Here is a 25,042-nt window from a genome sequence, read left to right on the forward strand (position 1 = left end):
TACTGCAGATGGAAATGGAAAAAAATTAAATATATTTGGTTAAATGTAAGGTATTAAACTCCTAAAGTTACTAAAGTACATGGTTATTACAGATTGGTGATGAAATAATTTTTTCTATTGCAGTTTGGTTACTAATGTTATATTTTATTCTAACGAGAAGTTTCTCTCCCTGAATTTTCTTATGTGGCAGTTGGATTGGCAGTGTATCATGACAAATATGGCATGTCAAGTAGGACAATTAAGGTCAAGTAACTTTTGTTGAAATAAAATAGTAAATTAATAATCAAACCTGAAAATTAGAAATGTGTTAATCCTCACACATAAATAATACTTTAATGATTGAGCAGATCACTAAATTTTCGCCTATATCATAATTTATTTTGTGATCTCTGTTTGAAAACAAATGATATGGTTTCTTATTTTTATTTCCGTCAACAGTTTAATCCTTCCGTCCAATTTTTGTGTTAATCAATTGAGTTAAAAGACTTACGAGTAAATAAACTTTTAAATATGAGGGAGGAAGTTTTAAAAATTAATTTCTTTATAATTTAGTCCTTGGATTCGAGCCACTAACACGGAAAATGGATGGAATGACTAAATTATTGACAGAAACAAAAATGACAGACCATAATGTTAGATTTTTAAACAAGAGGGATGAAAGTGTGAATTATGACATATGTAGGGAGCCTGATATTTATTTACTCTTAGTAATTCTATAACATTACAATAATATATTTTTCCGTAGGCTAAAAATCTTATTATTAAAAATATAAGCAATACAAAAATGAATGGTTTTTGAATAATAATAATCATCAATAAAAGTTTCAGAGAAAAGCACAAAAATATCCCTATATAAATCACACTTTACTCAAATATATAGAAATATGAATTTTTACATTCATAATAAAAATTATGAGAATCTTTATATTTTCTACCCAACCGCTAAATAAGAGAAATATGACACACAAACAAACAAAAAATGTAACAAAAATGAGCCAAAACGCGTCAAAAATACATCAGAAACGCATCCGACAAGCGTGTCAATCACACGCCAGCGCGTGTCAGCCTATTAGAAATATTTAAATTTATATTATTTATGTATCTTTTATGTATTGGAAGTATATAACGAACGTATTTAATTATTATTTTTTCATATTTCTAAAACAAATTTAAAGAGAGTCTGAAGACTTGGAAAAACAAATAGTTCTTTTCTAAGCTCAAGTTTTGAAAAAAAAAATTAGATATTTTTGTTTTGTTTTGTTATGATTTAGTAGATGCAAAGAGTTTATATTGTTAATTAGTGAATTTTGATGATATTTTTAATTATAAAGGCTTGTTTTTTACTTATTTAGGAATTATTGTAAGTTGCTGCTAATTGAAATTTTATTATTGGAAATTGCTGCTAATTGAAATTTTGTTATTGATTTTCCTTCTTTATATCTATAATGTATCTAAACGAGCTCGATAAGTACTAAAAAAGCCCGTTCGTGAGCGAGCTCGTTTAAACTAAGATATTAGGTTATAAGTTTCTCATATAAAATGACGTAATTTTTGATACACTATACCAAAACTATTTTGTTTTGGTAAACCATGTAATTTTAAAATTATAAAAAATATCTATATAAATTAATTTAAATATGAGTTAGTTGGCGAACATGTTGGACCAAGCCCCATTTGAACTCTAATTTTGAGTTTGACAATCAATTTAAAGAGGCTAATCATGTTTATTAGTGTGTAGAAAAATATAGAAACCATCCCTAGTCGAATCGGACTTTTCTAGCGAGAATCGAAAAATTCAAATTTCGACTAGTTCCAGTAGCATATCGCACCCGAGATTCTTTTTCCATCACGGGCGTGATACATCAATCTCGGGTGTGATATAGACAATCATGGGCGCGATACTCAGGCTGACCAAAACCCCTTAGGGTTTTATCTTTCATCACGGGCGCGATGAATGTGACCGCTGAAGGTCCAACGGCTCTTTCTGAGCACCCCTATCAAAGAGTGACACTTGGCTTGCACCCATTGGCAGAATCCTGAAGTTCAAATATCACGGACGCGACAAACCACGTCACGGGCGCGATAGGGACTTTTTCAGAGCAAATTTGTATTTTGATCTAGAAGTTTCAAGGAAAGGTTGTTGGGGTTATAAATACCCTTATTTACCACATTAATTTGGTTAGACACTTTATCAACAAACAAAAATTACAAGCATTCACTTTCTTATTTCTAAAAACATTTATTGTGCATCAATTTACATTGATTGCTTTCCTTTCTTGTTGTTGATTATCAATTGTTTGATTAATCATTTATTGTTTGCAGGTTTGTGATTAGCCTTGAAAAATTCACTTTGTAAGTTTGAGATTAGCTTTAGAAAATCTCTTTTTGTATTAGTTTGTGCTAAACTTTAAAACACATATTAGTGAATTATCAAAATCTCAATTTTTGATTGAGTAGTGGAAGTATGATCGACTTGTGATCCGAACCACTCTAAATCCCTTGTGTCAATCTCTATCTCTTAATCTCTTCTTAAATTTTAAAACACCTTATTCACCCCCCTCTCAGGTAGCATTTGTGATTTCAATTGGTATCAGAGCTAGATTACTCATTTTATTGCTTAATTGCGAGTTCTTCGATCCAAATGGCTACCGAAAATTTCTCAAATACTCCTCGTCCTTTCTTTGATGGATGGATTATCCTAATTGGAAATTTCGAATGGAAAATTATCTTGACATGGATGGTGTTTACTTGTGGCATATGGTTCTTGATGGTTATGTTGCTCCTACTCAAGTGAAAAATGACAATATCATACCTTGGCCAAGAAAAGAGTGGACTAAGGATTACATCCAAGATAATGCTCTCAACCGGAAAGCTATTTGTGTGATCTTTTCTTCTTTGTGTAGAGAAGAACAAGGAAGAGTTCAACATTGCACAACAGTTAAAGACATGTGGAAGATTCTTGAGAACTACCATGAAGGAACGGTTCAAGTCAAGAACAAGAAGGCTGAGCTTCTCATCAGAGAATATGAAGCATTCAAGAACAAGTCAAATGAGAGTGTCACCGAAACTACTAATAGACTCTTTGCTATCACCACTAATCTTAAAAAGTTTGATAAGCTGTTGGTCCAAATTGAGCTTAATGTATGGGAGAATACATTCATGAGACCCAGATTGTGAACCATATAACCGTGGGCCGGACACCACATTAAACCCAAAACCTTAAGGTAATGGGTTAGGTAGTCCATCCCACTTATATATTCCACATTCTACTCATATCTTTCCAATGTGGGATTTCCATCACACTTAATATTCAACAATCTCCCCCTTAAGTGTGATACCTTTCCACATTGGACCGCTCAACTTACCTCGGAACTAGACTCCAACCCTTTCGGGATAGAAGACCCGGAGTCACCAAGTTCCACCCAGCCGAACCGGGCTTTGATACCAATTGTTGGTCCAAATTGAGCGTAATGTATGGGAGAATACATTCATGAGACCCAGATTGTGAACCATATAACCGTGGGCCGGACACCACATTAAACCCAAAGCCCTAAGGTAATGGGTTAGGTAGTCCATCCCACTAATATATTCCACATTCTACTCATATCTTTCCAATGTGGGATTTCCATCACACTTAATATTCAACATAAGCATTATACTCTTGGTGAAATCAATGACAAGAATTCTTCGTTCATTGCATCTCCTTGATTGGCAACTGAAGATAACCGCCATTGAGGAATTCCATGATATGAGGAATTTGAGAACCGATGAGGTGCCATTCAATCTTGTACTTTTCACAATTCATTATGTGAAATTTATTCTTTGAAAAAAAAAATCAAAAAATCATGCTGAAAAAATAATTGTCACTCCAGTATCTTCATCATCATTAAAAAATAAAATAGATTAGATGGTGATGGTCTATGAGTAACAACTCCTCTATTGATTTCTAAAATTCTGATGTCTTTATCATAATTGAAAACACTCTGTTTGAGATAAAAATTATTACGTCTTTTGTTTTTGCAGTTTAAATTTTGTGTTTTCATATTACATGAAGCAAATAACGGATATACATTGGGACCAAGAGGGGCAATGACCCCTATAAAATATATATAAAAACAACTTTGATTTTTTTTGTTTTATTAATTTTGTTTTCTTGTTTTAATTTTATTAGGATAATGTTAAATAAATTCATATTTTTTTTAATTTAACGACGAACTTTAAAACTTCTCGTATGCAAGAAGTTTCATTTTTTCTCAATTCAATGCATATGTTGATATGACACTCATCTATTGGTATGAATTTACTGAGGTGGACATCATATTTGGCAGCAACGTCATTATATTTTACTGAGGTGGATATCAATTTTTGATCGAATTAGTTGAATCAATCAATTTTCAAACAATACAGATAATAAATTGGAATTTAAAAATAATTAAATTTTAGAGGTTATTTTAAATCCTTAGATTTGCATATTAGGACATTAGGATTTTACTGTAATTCAAATACACAAAAAATATAATTCAAACAAAAAATTTGGTTCAAACTTAAATTTAAACTAGGATGAAACCCTCGCTTCGCTTCGGGCTGAGCCATTTTTCATCAGAAAAATAACATATAAATAAAGACAAAATTGAAATATATATTTTAATGTGATAATTAAGCATTAATTATTATTGAAGTTGCATAATTGGAAATTTAAATTTAACAACAACAACAATAATAGTAAAATAAATATTCTTTTTTGGCTTACTCACTCAAAAATATCTTGTTTCTTTTTTGATTTTTTTTCGTTTATGACCACATCTTTCCAAAATTATAGCTCATTTTTAATATATTTTTTCAATTATAGCCATTTTTCAAATTGAAATTGAAAAAAAATTCAAATAAACCTATCATATTATTTCATTTTTATGATTACTATGATAAAGATGCAAATTGAAATAATATAAAGTAATATAAACAATAGATTTGAATTATTTATCATTTCAATATGGACAAATGGCTTTAGTTGAAAGTGAAAATTAAAAAAGAACCGAAATTGAAAATTTTGGAAGTTGTATAAATAAATTTAAAAAAAAAAAATTTTTGAATAATAAAATGTTTTACTTTTTTTTTTCAAACCCAAAAGAGATTTCTCCTTGACCAAAAAAAATAATCAGCATCAACTTGTTTGGGTTAATGACCATTGTATGTCTCATTTACTAATTATTTCTCAACTTACCCTCAAAAATTCAATTTTTCCCACTTAATACCTTACAGACCGCGGAACTGTTTCGCGGTTTGTGTAAACCGCGGAACTGTTCCGCGGTCTGTCCTACGTGGCTCCTCGCTGGCCAGTCAGAGAGGAGCCACATAGGAAAAGTAAACCGCGTAACAGTTACGCGGTTTGCTTTTTCAACGTGGCAAACCGCGTAACAGTTACACGGTTTGCTTTTTGTGCAGCCAGAGAATTTAATTCCCTGGCTGCACTGCTTGGAAGAAAATTCTCCCAATCATTTGATTTATTTTAAATGATTGGGAGGTTTTCTCCCAATAATTTAAAAAAAAAATTAAAAAATTAAAATATTTATTTAAAAATGAAAAAATCTTTGATTAAAAAAATTTTACGTTTTAAAATTCTGAATTGTGGATTGTTTTCAATTGGTGTACCTGTGCATACACCGTTATTAGTAATTATTAAATCGAAAATATTTTTAATACTCGAAATTTTTAAAAAATTACCGGTAGCATGCCAGACTGTCCTGCGATTAGCAACGGTGACATTCGTCATAAAATTGCAAATCTCCTTGAAAGAGTCGTCCCATTGTCCGAACCTGTTTGCAATAGCCTTTTCCTTGGCATACCAAGTTTTTTTGTATCCAGGCCTAACTCGCAGTTTTTGAAAAATGCCCTCTTGAAGCGTTTTAATCCTAATGTCACGTTGCAGATGCAATTGCATGTCGATGTGTTCAGCTATCTGTCGCGCTCTTAAATTGCGATGGTCTTGGTTCATTGATTGGCCGCTGCATTGGTGGGGGCCGTTATATCTTGTTATCATCCAATCTGTCTCGCCTTTTAAAAGCGACGCACGCAACCTCCAATTGCAAGTGTCATTGTTCACACACACAAGAACTATTGTTTTACCAGTTGTTTGACTGCTCTTGTATTCTTTATTAGTTGCAATGTGATAACTCGTCGCGCATGTCTGGACAACATACCTCGAACTAAAAACCATCCCCAATTCAAACTCTTTGCCAGCTTCCCATATTGCGTTTTCTTTAGGCCACAGATTCATATTGACACACATGTCGTCAACATTCTGATGCGTGTACTCATGAGGAAGGCGTGACTCAAAATGATCTGTATTTTGTTCCGACTCACCACCGACATTCTCACCATGGGTGCCATCTCCATTCTCACCACCGATGTCATCATCATCATCATCCTCGTTGTCATCAGCAACGGCCCCGTAGAAGTGTTCTTCTTCCTCATCTTCATCACTAAAATCATCACCATCGTCTACATCTGCACAGTCGTCTACATCCGCACAGTCGTCTACATCCGCACAGTCGTCTACATCCGCACGTACTTGAGATAACGGATTGTACACAATATAAAACTCAAGTACCCTCATTTGTGGCGTCCGCGAAACATTACGCCACATTGTTTCCATGTGAACATCTGTCTCCATAGGAAAACCATCATATTTTTGAAATCTTCCATGTTCATCGAACCGAGGCACTCGTAGATAAATCTTCACTATCTCGTCAGCATCCTTCAGCCCAATTACCCTTCTAATTACGACTTGTAGTTGTGCAAAATTCACTACACTCGTCAGCTCAACCAGTTTTGATTTACCGGAAACATAATCAACTCCACCCGGAGTCGATAATATTGTACCATCCCAAAAAAAATTTAGGACTGGCAGCTCATTTGTCGTCATTACTACATTAAAAAATAATAATTTTAACTACATTTTAGGGCTGACAGCTCAATTTTCAAAATTATTCGTACTAAATTTATCAAATAATTAAAAAGAGGGTTACTCTCATTTAAAATGTAATTCGAATATTCTACATGTCAAATTCAAATTTTTAATAATTAGCCGATTTAAATGTAATTTCAAATTTTTTATGTTAACTTTTTTCACAAAGTTAGTTATAAAAAAATTATATTTTCTCTAAATACTGTTAAAAACAAATACCTATTTTTATATTTACTTTTTTAGTATCGAATCTATTTATATAATATAAAACATAAATTTTAATATTTTCACTAATTCCAACCTAATATAAAAATATTTTAAAAATTTCATATATTCGATTTTCTAATTTTAATTTACTCTATTTTACATTTACATAAATTTTATACACATTATTCTAATTTCATTTACACATTAATCTAATTTATTTTATAATACATATTTTTTAAAAAAAATTTAACTAAATCTAACTATATTTATTTAACTAACTACATTTCAAACATTATTTTTAATCTAACTACATTTCAAACATCATTTAAATCTAACTACATTCAATAATTAAAATAACATAAATTTAAAAGACTCACCCGATAATTCCGCCAAAAATTAATATTCTACGCCAAAAAATAATATTCCGTCACGAAAAATAATATTCCACCACGAAAACCGACTCCGCAAAATCTTCTCCACAATAATATTTTTTGTCGACTGAAACTAAATCTTTTCCACAATAATACCCCCCATTTAATAAATTTCTCTCTAATCTATATTCTCTCTCTAAAACCTCGACAATTTTTTTTTTTAAACTACTCATGAGGAGGGTAAGGGGGAACGGTTCCCCCTTATATAGGGGATGCAGACCGCGGAAATCTTCCGCGGTCTGCACCTGCCTAGTCAAAGGGAATTTATTCCCTGTCAGAGGGAATAAATTCCCTCTGTAAACCGCATTCCGTGGTTTACGCCGACGTGGCTCCACCTGCCTCCAGATGGAGCGACGTTTGCAGACCGCAGAACACTTTCGCGGTTTGCAATAAGCCGCGGAAGTGTTCCGCGGTCTAGAAATGACAAATTCAGAAAAAAAATTAATTGGGGGCTAATTTAAGAAATTTTACTAATTTTATAAATAAACATGTCATTAACCCCAACTGTTTAACTACACCTTCTTGCCATTTTTATTGTTAATTTTAATCAATTAATTTTAATTTACTATTCTATATTTTATTTCTAATCATCCTTAGATCATGAATTGAAATAAACCTCATATTACTTAAGATAAAAATCAATAAATTATGTATGCACAATAGCATTCTAGATATGAAATTTTAACAGAAAATAGCGATGCGGATGTTAAGTGAAGAGAAAAAACTCGTAGGATGTTTGGTGACAGTTTGTTTACGAAAATATAGTTTTATTTGTTTTTATCTAATATCTGATGATTTTTTTTACCATTACGGGTAGTAAAACTTGTATTTATTAGGGAAAAATTACAGGAATGGAGAATCAATATACTAATAAATTTATAGGACCAATATATTTTTTTGAGCAGGAGCTACCTAATTAAAACATGATAGAAATGATGGATAAGGTATAAATTGAAAATAATAAAAAGATGTCATGTGGCACTGAAAAACTCTTAGACTTCCTATTAATGACACGGAAAATAAGTTGCCATTCTATGAATTTCATACGAATTTCCAAGGGTATAAGTTCAAATGCAATGTCACAATAGGGATAATTTAGTAAAGGGAACCAAAATCATTGTTCAATGTACAGTAATTTTGGTTCTCTTTTATGTGTGAACACTGGTTATTATGTAATTAAATAAAAAACATTGGGTTATTCTATCATAAAAGGTGAGAAATTACAAAAAGAGGTACATAAAGTTCCTTATATTGTGCTTACTTGTCTGAAATTCTTAACAAAACAAATAATATTTTGGTAAAAAGAACAAAAATCACTGTTTAATGTACAGTGATTTGGTTCTCTTTTATACTATATATATATACATATAGATTCAAATTCAATTCATTTCTATCCAAACGCAGCCTTGGGCAATTCAGTTTATTGAATTGTGAATTTTCATTAGCAATGTAATATATTGCATAATTGATTTTAAAAAAATTCCTCAACAAATAACATTTAATTATAATGAAGAAATCACAATTTGATTTTATTTATATTAATCAGAAATTTTAATGTATCAATGGAAAGTTTATTATAATCACACATGGTGATGGAATATTTTGCCAAACTATAAAGCACTTGTCTGTTTGATATTATAAAATATCTGGATTATCGGTTCAATTCAATTTATTTTAAAAAATATAATTAAATTCTGATGTAAACAAAATCGATATATAAAAATTGACCTAATCAAAAATAACCAAAACAAAAAATTTAAGAACCGGCTGGTTTAGTTTGATTTGAAAGAATCAATTTTTTTAAAGAGAAACTAACTAGAAAATCAGAATAATGACTTATTATTAATTAATTTGATTATTTTATTACAATTTTCCTTTTATTAAATACCAGCTCCCACTATTACTTTTCAATCAGCACCATCATCCTCCTAAAGCCAACACGTGTCTACCAAATCACACATGTACTTTGCCCCATTAATTTTCATCTCCTTTTCTTCTTTTTAGCACCATGATCGCCTCATTATGATTTTATCACCTGTATTATCATCATCACCATCGTCGTTGTGGTTATTTTCGTTGTTACCTCCACCACTGCCGCCAAAAGGTGAATTCTTGTTGAAGTCGCCTGAGTCATCTCCATCGTTAGTTGAAGGAATGAATAAAAGGAGGAGAGGGCTGTGTCGGTGGTGGCGGAGAGAGAGAGAGGCGGAGGTGCAGAGGTGATGGAGGGATAGATGGACGGTGCAGATTGAGTTTGGGATTGGAGGTTGGGATAGAGAAAGTGAAGAAAAAGGCGGAGATGTATCAAAAATTGGTCCATCTTTAAATATTTAAAATTAAAAATAAAAACACCCATGATACCAAAATTTAAACTTTTCTTCCACACTTTCATAATTATCTCAGCAGCCAAGCAACGCCCATATTTTTTATTTTTGGATTTTAATTGTAATCTAGTTCGGGTTTTTTCCCATAAAATTGCCCCCTAAATATATAATTCTCAAATGGTGCCTTGTCATTGAATCCGCAAGTCATACTTGGGGATTCATCAGACAATCCCTTAATCACCTGATTAAGGGTTGAGTTGGGTTAATGATTGGGCATTATGCCCAATCATTAACCTAAATTATTAAAAAAAAATTAATAAAAACCCACTTTAATATATATCTAATAATTGAAAATTAAAAAATTTGATATTAAATAAAAGTTGTTGATAAATTTTTTAAACCTAGCATAATTTAAAAAAATGTAATAATTTAAATAATTTAGTATAATTATAAAAATTAATTGTATTTTAATAAAATATTAGGGATTAGTCAAATTTAGGAGAATGTTATAAATTTTTCTATTTTATTTAACTTTTAAAAAATGTTAGAGAACTGTAATTGTTAAAGTTGCAATTAATTATATATTTTTATAAAAATGCTAGAAAATCATAGTTGTTATAATTATTTATTGTTAGTAAAATGTCGTTGATATGCATTTGAAATTGCTATAATTTGTGCACAAATATACAAAATAGAGATTTCAATTTCTTTAACGAAATTTGTAGTAATATCCACACAATATATCGTTTCTGATATGGTATGACGGGCATATTCTGAACTCCCCCCGTGGAGCAGAATATCACGGTGGTTCAAAATCGGCCCGATTTCGTGATTAGTTTTGTTGTATTTTGTACCAAAATTACAAACAATTTTAAAAGGTCTAATCACTTAAAAACCCCTTACCTTTAAACCTTTTTTCAATTCCACCCTGAGGTTGAAAAGTTGTCAATTTTGCCCACTTTTAAATTTTCCGTTTTCAATTGTATCCCAATTTTTATATTTTTGTTAATTTTTTTATTTAAACGATGAAATCGTTCAATTAATAATAATTTAAATTCTTAATTAATTTAACTAAATTTAAATAAATTTTAAAAACATACAATTAATATATGCTAGACGTGGAGAATGTTTTTAAATTTTTTCCAAATAAAAAAGACGTTAATTTAATATTTCAGAGTACAAAAGACGTTAATTTAAAAAAAACATTAATTTAATTTTAATGTTTTTTAAATTTTCAATTATTAGATATATATTAAAGTGGGTTTTTATTAATTTTTTTTAATAATTTAGGTTAATGATTGGGCATTGAATGCCCAATCATTAACCCAACCCATCCCTTAATCACCCTTAATCAGGTGATTAAGAGATTGTCATTGAATACGCAGACTTGCGGATTCATAATGAATCCGCAAGTCATACTTGCAGATTCAATGACAAGACACCATTTGGGAATTATATATTTAGGGAGCAATTTTACGGGAAAAAACCCCTAGTTCTTTTTATTTATATAATAGGTACAATGTCCGATACACATTTGATACATCTCTAATACACATTTTTGATACATAACTTATATATCTCTGATATATTTTTGATTCATTTTGGATACATATTTTATTTATCTCTGATAGATGTTTGGTATATATTCGATCGTTCAAACACTTTTTCTTGTATTTTTATACATATTTGATATATTTCAAATATATTAGATAATTATTGATTTATAATTTTTAAAGAAAATAGTTAAACAACGTGTATGTAGGTTAATTTCTTTTTTTCAAAATCTCGAATTGAGAAAGTGAATGAGATGTAGTGAAATTGAAGTTTAATTAACCGAATTAATTAAATTTTTAAATTATTATCTTTTTTTTATCTATTTAATTAAATCAATCGACTAATTTGATCGGTTTGATACATAATTTATACATGATATATACATTTATTTAAATGTATTTTATCGATACATCGCTGATGTATAATTTATACATGATAAATACATTTTTACTACATAATTTATTTTATTTTATTTCTCAAAATCTCCGGCGTTAGAAATTTTTTAATAGAGCGGATACATCTCTGATACATTTCTGATACATCATGCGATATATTTTCGATGCATCTCTAATTTTATTTTTAATGAATTGAGTTTAAATTATTAATCTTTGAGCGTTAGATAGTGCATTTCGAATATGTTATTACTGCTAATTTTATTTCCTAGTGCTTATTGAATTCTAATCGACTGCATTTAATTGTAATTCGAATATATTTTTGATACATCTCGGATACACCATTTATACATGATAGATACATATTTGATACATTAATTGAATTAACTGACTAATTCGATTGATTCGTTTTTATATTTAGAAAATTTTATAAACATATATATAATTTATACGTATGTGATACATTTCGGATATATATGTGATACATTGCTGATACGTAATTTATACACGATAGATATATTTTATCTCGTTAATACATAATTTATATATATTAAATATATTAAATATACTTAATAAATACCTTTCTCATACATTTTTAAATGTATTTAAATAGATACATCGTTAATATATAATTTAAATATTCAATTTATTGTAATGGAATCAACCGACTAATTCGATCAGTCCTGTTTTATATTTATACATCTCTGATACATATTTATACATGATAGATATATTTTTGATGCATTTTCCATTTATTTATTATCAATATGCATTTTATGCTATAAATAAATGATAGATATATTATTATTTTTAGATCTAATTAATAGATACATCGGTGATATATAATTTATACATGATTGATGCATTTTTTAAATGTATTAAATGGACACATTGTTGATGCATATTTTATATATGATAGTTACATCTTTACCACATAATTTATATAGAGAAATTACAAGAAAACAAGAAAAAAGCTCCACAATACGTCTCTGATACATATATAATACATTTGTCTGATATGTATTTGATAAATATTCGATCGTTCGAACTTATCTTTCTATTTTTTATTCCGTTTTTAAAAAGTTTCGTTAAATTTATGTATTTAAACTTATATGATACATTTTTGAGTCATGTCAAAAATATTTTTTTATATATATTACATATATATTTGTTTATACATATTTGATACATTTCCAACATAGTTTATACATGATAGATTAAAAAATTGTATCATCTATGTATCTTCATATTTTTAAATTTAATATTTTTTTAAATTAAACTTGATATTTTTTTAAATTAAAATAAATTATTTCTAAAAAAAAAAAGAATTACGGACTGATCCGCGTGTGCGGATCAATTCTTAAATGAGCAGGTGCACCAAAGTGCACCTGCTTGCCTGCTTGCGGGTGCACCTGCTCGCTTGCTTGCGGGAGAGTGCACCTGCTTGCGGAAGCAGGTGCACCATCTCTCCCGTGTCAGCAGTTAATACACCTGCTGACGCGTTGATGTCATACATGGTGTTTGTGAATTTTTTTTATAAATAATGGTGTTGATGAAAAAAATTTAATTTTATTGCAAAACGCAAAAATGGCAATTAATTTTGTGGTATTTTTGTTATCTTCTCTTTTTTAAAACCTTGATTCAATTTGATATTGAAAAACATAAAAATTTGGTTTGGTACGGTTGGATTTTGATAAATTATTTTTTTCTTAGGGTTGTCTTGATTATTTTTCATATCTATTTCTTAAAAACAAAACATGTAATTATATCTATAATTAATTATTATCTAAATATTATTTTTGAAATTTAAAATTTAAAATTATTACTTTATCCAAACAAGAGATTTGGAATTTAAATTTAAAAATCCAAATGAATTCATAAGAATCTATTTTTGTAGATAAAGAAATTAGTTATTATGTTCTGATCAAAGGAAACTAAACAATGGAAAAGTTATACGGGTGTGGAGGCAAAACAAGTGATATTTTACAGCGGTAAACAATAGCAATTACCATAGTCTCACATCTAAAGAAGTACAAACTTATACTGATCATCCAAAAAGGGAACAGAATCATCAATTGGTTCTGTAAATACAAGAGGAAACTCTACAAAATACTTCAACTTCAAAACCATAAATAAAAAATCATCACAATTTGAAAAAATAAAAATAAAAAGAATTGGAGACTTCACAATAGAACTGCTCTGGAGTATGATTTACCCTGTTTCTTTGAGCATGACTGGAATGTCACAAAAATCTTCCTTGGTGTATATATATAACTACTGTAGCTATTCAAGCTCGACCTCGAAAAATCAAGTGCGGGTTTTTCCGTAGAGGTGTGCGTAGACTACCTTAGTCCGATGCACGAGAAACAAGCTCAGCATAACGGCAATGATGCAAAACCCTGACATAATCATGGAAGTAAGGAAGTAGCATACAGAACCTACACATTTATATGGTTCATCCAGACCAACCAAGCCTGAAACGAGCGATCCTGCAGTCCGCATATTATGCGCATGAGCTTGCCTTTCTGCTTCTCGGTCATATATGCTACTTGCTATCAGACCGGAGAAGACGAGTGAACCAGCAGGATTTGCTAGAGTCAGGAAATTGTAGAGAGCCCCAAATTTTTTCAGTCCAAACAATTCAGATGCAGCAGCTGGTACAATCGCCCAGTGAGCACCATAGCCGAGGCCAATCAGTAACGTACCAATGTACATGGCACCAGGCCAGCCAAAAGCAAAGAATACATGCCCGATTGCCATTATAAATTGCGCAAGAGCCATTGCTACTGGTCTTGGGTAAGCATAGTCCCTGTATAATATCAAAACTATATGTCAAAACTATTGTTCAATCATCTCAAGAGTGATTCAGCATCTACATAGTAACAAAAATGATATTTACCTCACAATGATCTCGGAGAAATAACCGCCACCAACACGGCCAAGAAAGTTCCAAATGCTGATCATAGAAACAAATATATGCGTATTGTCATATCCTAAAGACTGACTCATTTGACCGAGATTATCAATGACGGTCAATCCAGATCCAGAACCCAATAGAAGTGAGACAAAGATAAGCCAAAAATCTGCTTTGATCAATGCCTGCGTCAAGGTGAAATCCTCACCTCTATGCGGACCTCTTCTCCTTTTGATCCTCACCGCTCCTTCTGCTGCTGCTTGGAATAATTTTGCCTGCAACTGAGCAATTCGTTTATGCCTCTCTGATGCTGGAAGTAAGTCTACTTCGTTCGGCTTCTCATCTTCCATCTCACTCATTATGACCTCGGGAGTATCAGTACCAGATCTTCCAACTTCTTGTTTCTCGGTCGGAGACAGTAGAGTCTCTTCTGCTGGGTCTATAGAATCTCGGAAAAAGCTCAACGAAATAGGAATTACAATTGGAAGTATGAGGAGAACAAATAAACCAACTGTAAAGATAACGATCATAGTGTGGTTAACGTCACCAAGATCTTCGAGAAGCATTACCCCCATCAGATAAGCAGCTAATAGAAGGCATATACTGTATATAAAAGTAAAACTTGAATAGTCGGACTGTCTAATCTGTCTATGACCTCCAACAGGTCTTATAATGAACATTAGACCGATGACTACCATGAACGGCCCTACCGCAACCATAAATATAAGAGATGCATGATCAGGAGAATGAATCACTGTATATATTTGGGTCAAAATTGCACCACTTAAACCAGCAAACCCTTTGAGAATTCCCACTACAGGACCCCGGCTTTTTGGAAAATTTTGTACACAAGAAACCAGAGCAGCTGTATTGAAGTAGGTTTCACCATTGTTTCCCACAAATATAAGAATGCACATCTGCATAATAAGTACATATTAACCATGTGGCAAAGGTAAGATATGATATAAGGTTGAAAGACATGGTTCATATTGATAAAAATTAGAGTAGACAAGAATGCAGGAAGTATTTCCGCGACTAAAACAAGGTGAATCATATTTTAGAAAGTTAAATCTTATCACATAGCCACTATGTAGCACGGAAACAGAAATGCTAAAGCAGAAAATGTTAACAACAAACAACTATGCTTTAAAAGCGTTTCTAGACACAAAAAACGGAACACCAAAACGTAAAACACGCAAAAAATTTCTGTGCAACATAGCATAGCCATTTTTGTTCAAATACAATTGAAATTCTTCTTGTTGATTCTGTTGCCATATCAGAAGTTCAGTAGTTTTTATCGAAATAGGTTTTCCAATACATCGAAAGAAGCGCATTATCATCTGCACACTTTACATACAAAGAAAAGACTCATATTTTACGATTCGGAATAGAAACTTGTTTTAGAACCTATTCTGTGTACGAAAACATGCAAAATTCTTCTAGAAAAGAAAGAACGGAAAAGAAAACACCACACATCATATCTTTTCTATAAAAGGTTAGTATCAGTTATAGATTATAACTCATCACCAAGATATTTAGTCATCCAACATGAGTTAATTGGATAATTTGTTTCCAAAAGCACGAGGCATAAACGAATTGCTCTGTTTAAACAACAATTCCAAATTACTGTAGTAACAACTATTGTAGATGAAAACAATTAACTGTTTCTATTCAACAATTCAAGAAAATTAAGCAAGTAAGATTAACCAAATATGTAAAAACACTTCTAGTTTTCTTTTTCAATAAGCCTATTGATCTAACCAAATCCCATAAAATTTCAGTGTGGTGAGCACAAAGCAGAACAAAAAACTCTAACAAAAAAGTAAATCAAACTCAAGCAAGTCACTGAATCCAATGATTAAACCAACCAAATGATCAAACCAAAACAAACCACAACAAGAATCAAAAGATTAAAGATAAAAAGAAAATACTCACAGCCCACAAAGGCAAAACAGTAGCTCTACCAGTAACAATAAGCCAAACCCAACCATACCCAACAAGATTCTGCAAAGCACCAACCAATAAAGCACCCCACAAAGGCAAGAATTCAGACAAACTCCCAGCCAAGAATCCAACACTATCCCCAAGATCCTTAGCAACACCTAAACTAGCCAGCTGCCTTTGATTATAGTTCAAAGAACTCTTAATTACAGGTGAAATACTCCCAAATAAATACCCAATCCCTGCACAAGATTGTATCCACATTGCAGCCACAAAAACCAGCCATCTATTATTAACAAACCCACAAAATCTCTCCTTTAATCCACCCATCACTCCAAAAATCTCAATTCTTTCAAAGGGCAGTCTTAAAAAATCTTAATTCTTTTAAGGGTAGTTTTAAAAAAGCTTGTTAATCAAGAAAGATTAAAACTTTGTGACAATTATATACACAGATGATGATGATGATGAAGGTGATGAAATGAGAGACAGTGTTTGTATTATATTTTATGTGTTTTTGTGTACAGAAAGGTACATAAGTGTTGGAAGTATTTGCATAAATGCCCCTTGTTTGACAGAGAGAATAAGAGGGTAAGTGTCTCTATTTGAATAAATATAGAAAGGGTGGTCAGATAATTTGGTTTTGTTTGGCAGATAATTGACAATTTACGCCGTTTCTGTACATTTTTGATGGATTGATGTTTTTGGCGGTAATTAGCTCTTTACATTTGGCTATGGCTTCCTTCTTTATGGTTACTATAATATAGGAGAGGGATAGGTTTTGAAATTTTTGAGGATAGTACTTATAAAACGGCCCTTTGGTGGTAAATAAATTTATCAAATGGAGGGGTAGTTTTCATTGGACAAAAGTTTATTTTGGTGCCTGAATTTGGCATGAAAGATCAATTGAAATTAAATTTATGACTTTAAAAAAGACATTTTAGATTTGATATTTTATCTCGTTTTACTCTTCGTATGAGTTTAGCCTTAATATCATGAAGTGGGGAAAATTGTTAAACATTTTAGAAATATGGGATAAACTGATTCTAAATGTCAAGTTTATACTATTTTTTTTTAATCATGAGCTTAGCCTTGATTGATATTTGAGGAAATTTCCTACACTACACTATTTTCTATTTTATTTACAACTTCACATTGTTTTTTTGTCTTTATTTTTTTAACTTTTTTTTACAAAAAATACTTTCTTTTTTTTAAATTTCAGAAATACCTTTTTTCACTTTTTAATGATTTATTCTCTTTTTTATAAATTTTTTCTTTTGGTATTTTATTTTTATTTTTTTGGTATTCTTTAGTGTAACTATGGTGTATTATAGTATATCTATTGTGTTTTTTTAGTGTAATTATGGTGTTTTTATAGTGTAATAATAGTGTAATAATAGTGTATTTATAGCATTTTTGTAGTGATTTTATAATGTATTCCCATAAAAATACTGCAAATACACCATAAACACTGCAAATGTACCATAGAAATACTAAAAAAAGGATAGAAATACACCAAAAAAATATAGATATACCAAAAAACACCAGAAATACACTGTAAATACAACAAAAATACATTATAACGTAAATACGTTATAAAAACACTGCAAATACACCATAAATCAATTTGTTCTTTATAAAATCAATAACATTAAAATAAATAAACAAATCTATAAATAAGAGAAAGACAAAATAATTATATGAATAATAAAACAATTTTATAAACAAAAAAATCATAGATTTATAATTATTTATTTACAAAATGTTTAAATCATTACAAAAAACCTAAAAACTACAAAAAATATAAAAACAATGTCGAGAAATCTATAGCGCGAACGGAAGAGCCGAACGGAAAAGTGTGAACGGAAGAGACGAACGGAAAAGCGATCGGAAGAGACGAGAAACTCATCGGAAGTAGACGAACGGAAGCGCGAAGGGTTTTATAACTATTTTACAGCGGTTGTCTTTCTTTACGAAAGTTTTGCTGTTCTTTCTTATGGAAAATTTGTTTGTTTTTTTATGAAGAGTTTGTGAGTTTTCTATTAGACAGAGAAGGATTGGATCTTATTGTGGTAGAGCAGTTATGCAATTTTAATTTTATTTTGTAAGGCGATCTGCGAATCAAGGTCTACATCTTATTCCATGTCAGGTCATTAAAAACGTTATACCCTTTCTAAATTTTTACACCTGTAACTGCACATTATTATTAATGAAAGATTATTCGATTGTCAAAAAAAATAACAGCTTACTGAAAAGTAAACGGATGGAAAAGTAAATGGCTGGAAAATAAAGGGCTGGGAAGTAAATACAGAAAAGTAAATATGCATTATATTTGAGACGTGCATATGATTCGATTTGTACTGACATGGTGAACAGGTAGCAAATACTTCTAAACAAGCATCTAATCGTAGGATTTCTAACATGTAACAAACATGAGTAGATTTATCCATTTGCATGCATAAATTCTAAACCGGATGTACATGTGAGATTGACTTTATCAATTAACATCTTGAATGCCTATACCACCACTAATTATTATTTTCATGGTAATCCTAGAATTTATATGTGATTTGATTAGTTTGAAATGAGTTAACATGATTATCTTACTAAACCTACTAAATGATGGATTTGGACATATATTCAAAGCGATAACATTATAAACATTACCCAATTGCAGGTGATATACATACAAGGTTTATTATTATTAATATATTTAAACCTTTTTCTGGAGTGTTTTGAGCTTGTTTGTTATTACAACTAGATTTAGGATTTGTTCAAAACGCGAAAGTCATTCCACTGGTCGACATAAGTACTCTAGTTCAAACTAGAGTCGATTTCGGATTCGAATGAAGTTGGAAACTGCTCTAGAAGTTGTTGGGCTGGCGGATGGACTTCGAATCCTATGATGACATTGCAAGGGAAACTGTTGTTGATGTGGCAAAAGGATGCTGACTAGAACTGGACCAGATAATTACATAAAATAATCCTATAACTAATTATTTGGCTAGTAGTTTAAACGGGAAGCGATTCCAAACTCGGATGAGCCCTGAGGACAAGAGCACTACGGTGCCAGATGAAGTGGCAGTTGTGCCACACGAAGTGGCGAAAATGACATTCCACACCTGTGGCAGCGCCAGATGGGCAGCGAACGCTCGGGTTCAGATTTTATCAAAAAAATGTGACAATAACAATAAAAACACACAATTAACTTGCTGGAATTCAAAAATAATCAAAATAGCATGTTTAATGACAATAAAAACATCCTAAATATCAATCTAAAATGCAAAACCGGGAAAATATGGAAAATACGACTCTTATGCGGTTCATGGAAAAATATGAAAATCACTAATCATGCTTCCTATTGATTCGAAATTAAACAATATGCATATAAAGACAGTTTCATGTGATGGAACTGAAATTGGGTCCTCAGATATACCGTTTTGAATTCTGGGATCGTTTAATAGTGATCTAGATGTGGAATCTAGTTCTATATCGAAGTGCAGCTGCGTGTTCTTGATTGATTGAAGTATAAAAACTTGATTTGATTATTATAAGTGGTTGAATTTGGGTGATTTGATGGCTAGAATATTTGGCTATGTCATGCCAAATTAAGGTTTCTTTTGTTACTTAGAATTTGTTTGATTAATTATGTGCCAATATGTTAATTATGTGTGCCATCCTCCTTTTACGGTTTATATAGTACTCCTTCCGTCCCACAAAGATAGGCCACCTTTCTATTTTGGGCGTCCCAAATTATAGGCCACCTTCTATTTTTGGTTAATAATTTTAAACCTAAAAGTCTTACTTACCCCTAATAAATGTACATTGTTATCTTCAACTTAATTAATTGCTCCATGTTCCAATATGGAGTAAATGTCATTTTTTAATACCAATGCAAAATACACCAATACAAAAATTAGTCATCAATACATTATTTATTAATTTAAAAAAATATTAAAGGCTAAAAATGGAAAAATACACAAATAAACTAATTTTAACTAATCTAACTACTTTTTTCTTAATTCTCGTATTTGTCCAAACGGCCTATCTTTGTGAGACGGAGGGAGTACTATTTATAGTGGTTAGGACAAAGGTTAGGGTTAGGGTTAGGTGTTAAGATTAAGTTAATACTCTATATGAGGTAATTTATTTAATTAATTCGTATTCATAAGTACATGTCATGAAAAGGCAGCAAAAAAGTTGTTTTGGTCCCTGAAAGTGTCATAAAGGCCCTTCATAGCCACTAAGGTTTGGTTTTGGATAATTTAGTCCGTCAAACCTACAAAATGGCCCATAAATTTTTAAGACATTGTAATTAGTCCAATTTCTCAAACTTTTATCATAACCCCTTTGGATTTTTATATGCTATTTGCGGCAAATTATGCTTCAACCCTTCAAGTTTGCCGCTGCGCGTTGACCTAATCCGCTTGAATTCTAACATGCGATCATTAGCTCGTCACTCGGACGGGTATCTTTGAATATTATCATCGAACACTTTAGTCTTTTATCACTTTTCTACTTGTCCGAATAAAGATGGCTACATGTAGTATGTGATTTAGTAAACTATTTAATGATATATCAACCATTTAAAGTGCTATTTAAAGAGTCCTATTTATTTTTTTGATTTAATTTATGCCACATTATTTAAATTATTTTAAAATAGATTAAATAATAATATCTCTCTTTTTATTCATTTTCTCTCTCTTTATTTCTCTCTTTTTTCATATCAACCATGCTCTAATTTTTTTTAATGTCTATCACGATTCATTGTTAGTTTCCACCTTCTAAAACCACCAGCATAGTCTTGGCATGAATGTTGGCGATAGCTTCTTGAGCTAGTGGCCTTTACCGAAAACACTTCCAGGAACCCTGCCAACAAATTTAAAGTTATAATTCTTTTTTTAAAATATGAAATTTGTTACTGGATTTAAGATCTAAAATCTTTAATCTTTAATGTGAAAGTTTCCCATTAAAAAAAAGACAGTGCAAGCGGAGGAAGCCAAAGCGACGCTGAAAGTGGCAAAAGCAAACATCCCGCAATTTGTACTTGAATTCTTTTTATATCTGCATGTTCAGTTAGTTCAATAAATTTTTTCATTAATTTGATGTGGTAACATTAATGATTGTTAAAATGCATATTATTTGTTTATATTTAAAATAATTATTTTAAAAAAATTAATTTCAAATTATGTATATATTTGAATTATATGTAATAGTAGAATGTGAGAAATTTTGTATATTTTATTTAAATGCAAAAGGTACAAAAAATCCTCGTAGTTTTTACAAAAGTACAAATCAGCCCTTTTACTTTTTTGGGGTATAATTAAGCCCTCTTTGTTGTCAAATATAACAAATAATCCCTTTCATCCAACATCATTAGAAACACTCGTTAATGGCTGACATGTCTCTCATAATCATATAGGAAAAAAGTTCAAAAATAATTTTAATAAGGGTTTAAGGGGAATTAATTGTGCCCAAATAAAGTAAAATGGCTGATCTGTACTTTTGACAAAAATTCGAGGGCTTTTTTTGTACCTTCTGCCTTTATTTAATCATAATTGTTTTAAGGGGTAATGTTAAATAAATTCATAAACTATACATGTTTTCTCAACTTAATCACGAACTTTAAAACGTCTCAATTGTATGCATAAACTTTTATTTTTTTCTCAATTTGATGCATATGATGACGTGGCACTCATTCATTTGTGTAATTTTATTAACGTGGACATCATTTTTGGCAGCCACATCATCATATTATGACATCGTGTATCGAATTGAGAAAAAAATTAAAAGTTCATGCATACAATTGAGACATTTTAAAATTCGTGATTAAATTGAGAAAACATGTATAATTTATGCATTTTTATAACATTAGCCTTTTTTTAAAATATATATTATTATTAGTTATTGATGGATACCGAATCCTATAGTAAATATAATGGAGCCGAGTCACAGGAGATCCACTCTCAGGTGATACCGGACTCCCCCTGAAGATCCGAAGATATGAAGGATACGCCGAATCCCTTAAGATTCGGTGATATGCTAATAAAGACCGAATCCTTAGAGATTCGGAGATATGCCAATAAAGACCGAATCCCACATGATCCGCCCAAAGCGCGTTAGGTCCGGGATTTGGGTAATCAACTAAGAATGGAAGTATTGTCCTATTCGGACACAAACACTATATATGGAAGGATAAGCTCTACTTTAGGAAGATAAGACTATTTAGGAAGACGTTCCTAAATAGGACTCTTATCAGATTAAGGTAGATCACGACAAATCAGGAGAATCCCTACGATATTGCCGAATCCCTACAAAGTAGGATTCACCTGCCTAATACGACTCTACTAGGTATATTCGACTACTATAAAAGGAGTTCGAGGTATGCCTAGAATCACAATTACATTCATATACACAAAACGCTGCTCAAAGCTCTAAACTGGCTTTAGCATCGGAGAGTTAATCGGACAACCACCGTCCGGTTGGCTTTTACCTTGTTTTGCAGGTCTTACTCACCGGTTCAGAAGGCAGACTCCATCAGTTACTTTATGAAAAAAGTACCCTATTTATTATTTTTTAAACTTATTTATAAAATTATTGTAAATTTTCACCCATATTTGAAAATATTTACACTTTTAACTCTATTTTAACTTTTATTTACAAAATTATTGTTTAAAAAGGGAAAAGGGTCAAATAATCCCCTAACGTTTAGCCTATGGGTCCAAATTCAAAACCGAACTAAACGTGAGAGTCCAATACATACATTTAGCCTTAAAATAATGGGATACAACTTCCGACCATGAACTCTTTCTAAGTCCGCTCCTACGGTTAAACCCAATATATAATAAAACAATTTTATAAAATAGAACTCTATAATTTAAAAATAACAATATATATATGAAATAAATAAATTAAAAATTCATTCAAATTTGTTTTTTAGTCACAAACTTCTCTAGCTAGCTTGCCGTTGTACAAATATACGAATATATAAGCTATTGCTGAAAATATCCTCTACAAGTCGAAGTTCGACGCCTACCATTTCATATCTTAATTGCCTTTGGAGTATAATATTTTAAGATTCTATGACAATCAAAGAATAAAGGACACCTTACTCTCTCTTATTTAACATTTAATAAATTACTAATTTTTATAATTAATTTAATTTTAAAAAATTAATTGTGTTTCATGTTTGATAAATAATAATTATATTATTTAATAAATTAATAAAATTTAAAATATTTTTATATAGGCCATAATATTGTTATATTTATTGTGATATTAAAATTAAAAAAAATTATTTATCAAGTTGGAAAAATATACTACAAAAAGATTAGTAATTATAAAATATATTTAATTGAGTTTTTATAATATAAAATATAGGTATACAAATATAAATTATTTGAAAACATTAATTTTACACTTTTTATAATATTATTTTATAAAAAAATAAATTTTCAATACATCATATATTTACCTAATCTAAGTTCGTAAGGTATACAAAGCAAGACTATTCTTGTTTCAAATTCGGAATTATTGTAAACTAAACGTTTACGTAATTAAAATGAAAAAAGTTTCTAGGATAAAACTTTGATCATTTTCTATTGACAACTGTATAATCAACTCATAAATCAATTTGAATTCGTGTACAAAATCATTCTAATGGAACAAACAGATTTAGTGTATGTTTGCTTTCATAGACAAAGCCAACTTCGATCTTTCTATGTATAAACATGACAACCCCACAGTTTTAGCATTCTTATTGCACTACTAAATCAAAATGATAATACTAAAATTTAGTATTTAAAATGGTACATACGTCTTTATTGGGTTGGAATTCAAACTTGAGGGGATTATGTTCACGATTTACATCGTTCATTGAAAAATGAACAGTGTAAATTAATTTGATTAAAATTGTATCTTTTTAATCTATACCGTTCATTTTTTAATAAACGGTGTAAATTGTGAATATGACTATCTCAAGTTCAAAATGAACTTGAGAGAACCCCAATCCATCTTTATTATATTGCTATATTATATGCTAAATTTGATGAACATATTTATCTAAGCTAATTATAATATTGTAATTGATAATTATAATCACATCAAAATTTATATTTTTTTTGGGATAAATGTCATATATGCTCCTAATGTTTATGCAAAGAATCACTAATTCTATTATGATTCAGAAATGTGCAAATATCCATTAACATTCTTAAATATACTCCTTTATACCCTCACACTGAACATTTTTAGGGGCATATATGACTTTTTAAAAAAAACGTTAATGGCCTAAAGGAGTCATTTAAAAACATTAGTGG

At 30.6% G+C, this 25,042-nt stretch overlaps 2 protein-coding genes across 2 annotated transcripts; both read right to left on the reverse strand.

The window, feature by feature from the left end:
• Positions 1-5,377: 5,377 nt before the first annotated feature.
• Positions 5,378-6,922, reverse strand: LOC126681956 (uncharacterized). Its single transcript, XM_050377510.1, has 3 exons — positions 6,637-6,922; positions 5,722-6,534; positions 5,378-5,463 (listed from the first exon to the last, which is right to left on the reverse strand). Exons 1-3 carry the CDS (start codon positions 6,920-6,922, stop codon positions 5,378-5,380), a joined length of 1,185 nt encoding a protein of 394 aa, XP_050233467.1.
• Positions 6,923-13,833: 6,911 nt separating this feature from the next.
• Positions 13,834-17,486, reverse strand: LOC126682383 (protein NUCLEAR FUSION DEFECTIVE 4-like). The gene is made up of 3 exons (XM_050378038.2): positions 16,722-17,486; positions 14,772-15,703; positions 13,834-14,681 (listed from the first exon to the last, which is right to left on the reverse strand). The coding sequence occupies exons 1-3, from the start codon at positions 17,055-17,057 to the stop codon at positions 14,180-14,182; spliced, it is 1,770 nt and encodes a 589-aa protein (XP_050233995.1). The 5' UTR covers positions 17,058-17,486; the 3' UTR covers positions 13,834-14,179.
• Between the last annotated feature and the right edge of the window lie 7,556 nt (positions 17,487-25,042).

This window comes from Mercurialis annua, linkage group LG5 (genome assembly GCF_937616625.2).
Source record: "Mercurialis annua linkage group LG5, ddMerAnnu1.2, whole genome shotgun sequence".
Classification (NCBI taxonomy): Eukaryota; Viridiplantae; Streptophyta; class Magnoliopsida; order Malpighiales; family Euphorbiaceae; genus Mercurialis; species Mercurialis annua.

What these genes read in the sequence shown, in the direction of transcription:
- LOC126681956 (XM_050377510.1), bottom strand. Translation starts at nt 6,922, where the DNA reads ATGACGACAAATGAGCTGCCAGTCCTAAATTTTTTTTGGGATGGTACA. An exon ending in TCACATGGAAACAATGTGGC is followed by an intron (nt 6,535 to 6,636) that starts GTAATGTTTCGC and finishes GTGCGGATGTAG; the next exon opens with ACGACTGTGCGGATGTAGAC. An exon ending in GACAGTCTGGCATGCTACCG is followed by an intron (nt 5,464 to 5,721) that starts GTAATTTTTTAA and finishes CAAGCAGTGCAG; the next exon opens with CCAGGGAATTAAATTCTCTG.
- LOC126682383 (XM_050378038.2), bottom strand. Translation starts at nt 17,057, where the DNA reads ATGGGTGGATTAAAGGAGAGATTTTGTGGGTTTGTTAATAATAGATGG. An exon ending in CTGTTTTGCCTTTGTGGGCT is followed by an intron (nt 15,704 to 16,721) that starts GTGAGTATTTTC and finishes CTTATTATGCAG; the next exon opens with ATGTGCATTCTTATATTTGT. An exon ending in TTCTCCGAGATCATTGTGAG is followed by an intron (nt 14,682 to 14,771) that starts GTAAATATCATT and finishes GATATTATACAG; the next exon opens with GGACTATGCTTACCCAAGAC.